Source organism: Calonectris borealis, chromosome 5 (assembly GCF_964195595.1).
Source record: "Calonectris borealis chromosome 5, bCalBor7.hap1.2, whole genome shotgun sequence".
NCBI lineage: Eukaryota > Metazoa > Chordata > Aves > Procellariiformes > Procellariidae > Calonectris > Calonectris borealis.
In genome coordinates this window covers 14,832,547-14,838,546 of record NC_134316.1, presented here as the reverse complement: position 1 = coordinate 14,838,546, position 6,000 = coordinate 14,832,547, and the positions used below count along the sequence as shown (strand labels likewise).

Genomic DNA, 6,000 nt, shown 5'->3' with positions numbered 1-6,000 from the left:
AAATTACAAAATTAGATTACTCACTATTTTTATTGTTTGCAATGTATTTTTCTAAATAACACTAACATATGAAGAGTAAGAGTTTGACCGTGCGCTTAATAGACCACTTTCCCTTTCTGTTTACTAGAATCCCTCTTCTTTTTTTGCCAGCTATTTCTCCTTTAATCTTTATCTGTACACCTGGACAGTTATTCCTCTCCCCACAGACCCCAAAAGATACAGCAGTCAGTAGCAGGTAGAGGTTTTGTTTGTATAATACACTCACTAGGGAAGACATGGTAGAACTATATTTTATTCAAGAAAACCCACACATTCTGTCCTGTGGTGACCACAGGCTTTGCTAAGCCATAGATATCAGCAAATACTGGAACAAAATACAGTGTATCAGATTGAATCAAAGCATTTAAATTCTGAATTACAGTTATAATTTTCAGGGAAGGCTAGTTTCAGAATTGCATCATAGTATCTAGTACAATGTTGTGCAATGTAAGTGGCAGAAACAGAAATGGAATATTGGTCCTAATAAAAACCGAAATGTAATGACTTTTGTATGACATTTAAACTGTCAAGACAGCAATTCATAACATTCTACCAAAGGCAGCATATAGTTACAAAAATACTGGTCCAGCATCTTGTTAGTGGTGAAGCAATATCCAAGGTGCAATGGCAATGTGCCATTCTTAGTGAAATATTTTTTAAAAAACTATTTTTTCTATTTTCCCCGCACTGATACTAGCTGAACATCAAAACTGCTATGACAACCTGAAAGAAAGTCACTACTTATCATGTCTATTGCACCAAAGATTTTTGCAAAAACACAAGTTGAAGTATAAAAGAAGCAAAATCTAATAGAACTATGAATACTGCCAAAAGACATTTTACTGCAACTGATCTTGGATGAGCAAGTTGCAACATCTATTGAGATTTAAACAATTGTCCAAGCTTGCCCATTCTATCTGTTATCTTGAACTTAAGGATGCAAAGGTAAAAGACCAAGTCCTTAACATTGAGAACAGAATAAAATCACTTTATACTCCTCTCCATTCACCCACAAAATAAAAATATTCCGCCCTCCTCTCCTCCCAATACCCAGGTAATTTCAAAGTCAAGCCTTGGAATTACCGTTGTTTTGATATTGCACTGTGCTAGGATTGTATTCTTTCCACCTAGAAGTTAACATATAGTACGAGAGTGACCAAAACTACTGGAGATAGTAGGCCTGCTTAACTTGTGGAGGTATCCCAAGAAATGTGCATCAGATGCAGACAAAATCTAAATGGCAAAGCGTACTGCAGACTTGGCTGTGGTCTGGACTTGGGCCAAAAATACATTAGCCTGCCTGCCATTTCCTTCAAGAAAACAGCATCAATTAACATTTTAACCAAAAGACAAAGTTGAGTAAGGATCAGGTAACCATGTCACATCCAATGTTACATCCAACAACACAGAAATGAAGGAGTAGCAGACAGGAATATTAATCATATTTTCCTTTTAATAATGGTTTAGTCAAAAGTGTAGCTTTGAAAATCTCTAGCTAGTTGTGAAAACCTGAAGAAGCTGTGAAGCGACCTCACTTTGAACAGTACAGTTTAAAGCTGTGGCTTGGCCTATCTGCTTTCAAACTCTCCAATAGCACTGCCAACCTTGTAAATAAAAGCTACTGCCTGGAAATAAAAAGAAGTCTGCCTTTAAAAGTTGGTGAATGTTGTATTGTAGCAGCCTAAGTCTGACTGAAGAAGAAAGATGAGATATTTTTATACAGTAAACAAAAGACAAAGTAAACTGAAATCTTCAGAGATCACTTTAAGTGTATACAATTTGGATTCTCATCAACATTTAAAACTACCAATCATAAGGTTGCCACCTTACCTTTTTCTGGACTGGCATACCTGATTTTAAACAGGTTTTCCTCCACTCTCCCAAGTTTCTGATCCTCTTATCCAGTTTTCTGCTATACTGCTCTCCCACCTTCATGCTGAATACCGAGTCAGTCCTGCCTTCTGCTTTTCTTGGCAGGAGGCAGAGCAAGCTTTTAATTTCGGTAGTCAGAGTGACAGAACAACAAAAGCAGATAGAAGAGCTTAATTCTTCCCCAGGAAGAAAATACATTTGGTTCAACAAAGGGCTGCAAAATCTTCCAAAGGCACCTCTTTCCCCAGTTTTTGCCTGAAAGCAAGATGGCAATCTTAATTGAAAAGGGATGCTAAATCTTTTAAATAACTTAAAAATTCATTTTTATATAAAGCAGCAAAAACATTTTTCTCTGCAGAAAGAGAAATGTTAACAAAGAAACACACCAACATAAATGCACTGTTCATAAACTTCAGCTAATTTAATTTCACAAGAAAGTAAAATTTTAGGACTATTCTTTAACCTCATCAGTACTTTCTGAAGAAGATTCTTTGGCATCTTCAGTCTCTCTGTTCCTTTTCTCCTTATTTAGATTTTCACTTTCTGATTTGGTCCCATTAAATAGAGAGCTTTCACCATTTACAAACCCATTCTCTGTAACTTCAGCATCAATAGCTTCATCAATCTTTAAGTCCCCTTGCTCTTCCACATCTTCTAGGTTTCTCAAGACAATAGGGAGTCTAGAGTCTGCCACAGTGTTCTCCAACAAGGCAATATTGCTCTCTTCATATTTAGGAAGCGGAGCTCCATCTGCCATTTGTTTGGTATAATACTCTCGGCTAGCAGCTGCACTTTTTACTGCTTTCTCCAAGATCTCTTTTTCACCTAAGCGCAATTTGATAGCCATTATCGCATGTGAAGTAAGGTCATGGGTCTTCAAGAAGGACTTATCATCCTGTTAGAAAAGAAAAAGCAAGTTTGTTAGTAACAACCAACACAATAAAAAAAATTCATCAACTTTTCTCTCTATGCGCTAACAGTAAGTGACACTAGGTTCTTCAGGCTGAGCCAAATGGACATATATGAATGAGGGGGTCTGCATGGAGTCCCAGTAAAATTTGTCAAAAATTCATAAAGAAGCCAAAAATTTCTCCGCATATATCAGCCTTCATAACAAGGGAAGTCAGGAGGCTTCATAAATATATGAAACATGTAGGTTCACTTATATGCTCGCAATAATAGCACATTTCTTCACAGTCTGGAGAATGCAACTAATAGACAAGTTCAAACTGATTCCCCATTTTACTTGCAGAGAAAAAGCAGGTAGCCTCTATTTGGAGAATCAAAGAAAAAATACATTAACAAAATTACATTAACAAAATTTTCATTTTTGCAATCTTATTTGATTTTCCTTAGATAATGCAAATCTGTTTCTACACTTTAAAAAGTACAGAATGAATTATGTACTAACATTCAGATTAAAGTTTGTAAAGACAAGATGGGGGACAAAATATCTCTTCCTACAATCATAATACAAAACGTTTCAGACATTTAAATTACATATAATGATAATTTTACCTCCACAGTTGTTTTATAGGTTTTCAAAAGGAGGGATGCTCTGGCTTCTAGGAATGTCCAAAGTTTAACTTCATTGTCCCAGCTAATGGGAAACTCGGAGTTCCCCAGAGTGAAGATTTTGTCAATAGCATGCTCGCCTATCAAGTGTTCCTTCAGCTCTTCTGCAATAAGTATAAAACCAATCTGTTAAAAACAATCTCATCACTCACTTTGACAGTTGACAAACTGCAGAAAGATTTATTTTCAATAGTATAGCTTTGAGCAGCTAACAAAAAAAACCTCTCCTCAAATAAGAATTATCAGATATGCTGGTTATTTCTAGGATTCTCCTCAAAGAGGCAACTGGAAGTCTTGAGGTTAGCAGAAAATGGACCTTCTGCTCCACTCTGAAATAAAGATACTTTATATATCACAGCCTCTCATACACAGCGTAACTCTGTGAGAGTGAGATGGAATGTTTTGTATAATACTTAATAAATGAAAGGGAGTAATTCTTTAAAGAGTTCAGAGAACTTTTTGATAATAAAAGGAACAGGCCAGAGAGCGTGCAAATAGCAACAGAATTGTTCTTCCTATTGTTTTGGTAATCTTTTTCAGTAGCAGAAACTACCTGCAGTTGGTCAGAAAAGACATACATCAAACGAACCTCACACAGAGTAGAAAATGTTTAATCAGCTCCTTGACATTACATGAATTCCATTAATCTTTTAATTACCAAATTTCACTCCTGCAAAGCAGCTATCACAAACTTCACAAACCACTTGCATATAGTTTCTCAATAAACAGTTTTCTTATACAGTATTTAAGACATACAAACAATCTAAGCACAATCATATATCAGAGAAATGCAATTAAGATGTTTACTAGCTATGTTCTCTTCTCTGAGCCAAAATTCACCCCCTCATCAGCACCATAAAATTGTCTTTACTTGAATTTACTTCCCTGAAGTGGTCAGGCAGTTGGACTAGATGATCATTGTAGGTCCCTTCCAAGTGAACTATCCTATTCTATTCTAATTTCTTAATAAGTTCTAAAAGATGGATGACAGGATGCAGTGAGTAAGGTAGTTTGTTTTTATTAAAGAAAGCAAACAGAGCATGTGCAAAAACTTAACAACTTCAATATTCCTACTGGTATTAAAATCCACATCATCTGCACAGCATCCCTAACTGCAAGGGAATTCTCTCACTGTCATGAAAAACTGTCACATCTATAACCTCCAAAACTGCATCTAACCAGCAAGCAGCTATTACAAACATTTAATCAGAAATTTCACATGCAGAAATTAGGTGAATATTTATTAATTGTACATATATTTTCCCCATAAAACCCCCTCACATAAGAGAAACTACAAAGACAGTTTGCAAATACATAAGTTGGTTTTAGATTATGAGTTACCAAAATATTGAAAATACTCAACTTTGAAATGTCTCTTCCATATTTCTCCTACAGTGCAGAATATTCCAATTACATACCTAAATGATTCTAGCAGTGATGCCTAATATGCTATGATTTTAAGCATGGTCTCACGTGGTCTTGTTCTGTGGACCCCTAGGTCTCACATGATCTTGTTCTGTGAACCATTTTTAAACTTAAGAACTAAAGATCAAGCTCCAAAGCTCACTCACATTCACAACAGCCTGGGAGATTAAAAAAAAAAAAATTTGCATCACCTCATGCTTTAGGAGTTCCAGAAAGGCCTGTTACTGAAATATTCCCTCGGACAACATAGCCAAAGATTGGGTTTCTCACTAGCTTATAGATCCCTTTTGAACCTCAACTTTTCCGATCTTCTAGCTTAACGTTATATATAAATGTCTATCACATTCTTGCATTAAAAAAAAAAACAAACAAAAAAACCCCCAAACAAACATAAATTAGGTTGTCTTTATAAAACCTCTTACCTTCACTCATACAAAACACTCGAAGGAAAGCCAAAAGCTGGGCAGAGATCGGAGGCTCAGTGGAGTGCAAGGCAAAAACACTGGAACTAATAAAAAACCCAATCAAACAGCAACAGTAAATGCCAGTTCTGTTGTCACACCTTTGAACTTATTTCAACATAAAAGACCTTAAAGCATACAACAAATGCACTGTTACAAAAGTAACTTTTAAAAAATTAGGTAATACTAGTTCAAACTGAAGAAAAGCTTCCTAACCTGTATCTGAAAAGAACAATTATCTCTACAATTTTACACTTACAATTATTTTTATACGGCTTTCATAATAAATTCATGAAAATGCAATGTTTCACGTCTGCTGCTCCTAACAGTACCCTCTGGACTGAAAAGACTAAAAGAAAATGCTGTGGTTCACATACTGAGCATCGTAGTATGTCTGCAAGGGATAGGAAAGAAAGAAAAACCACAGATTGCTTCAAATTAGTCCTTGCTCTGTTTTTGTTCAAATGGTTATTAAAGCAAAGACTTTTTTCCTCATATATGGTCCAAATTAGACGATAATATAGCTCAGAGGACTTCTGTAAACATTATTACAATAACTTTAATTTGCTATACAAACAGGAGAAATATTACACCTAAGAAAACTATCACAGAACAGCTTTATATATGC

At 35.5% G+C, this 6,000-nt stretch overlaps 1 protein-coding gene across 5 annotated transcripts in view; it reads right to left on the bottom strand.

The window, feature by feature from the left end:
- Positions 1-272: 272 nt before the first annotated feature.
- The window catches only part of SETD3 (SET domain containing 3, actin N3(tau)-histidine methyltransferase), a 66,690-nt gene continuing 60,962 nt past the window's right edge, over positions 273-6,000 (bottom strand). For all 5 annotated transcript variants that reach the window (XM_075151117.1, XM_075151118.1, XM_075151120.1 and 2 more), the window contains 3 exons: positions 5,334-5,419; positions 3,430-3,590; positions 273-2,806 (listed from right to left, as the gene is read on the bottom strand). In XM_075151117.1, coding sequence (XP_075007218.1) covers positions 2,363-2,806; positions 3,430-3,590; positions 5,334-5,419 — 691 coding nt within the window. In that variant the 3' untranslated portion in view covers positions 273-2,362. The remainder of the gene's footprint in view (positions 2,807-3,429; positions 3,591-5,333; positions 5,420-6,000) is intronic.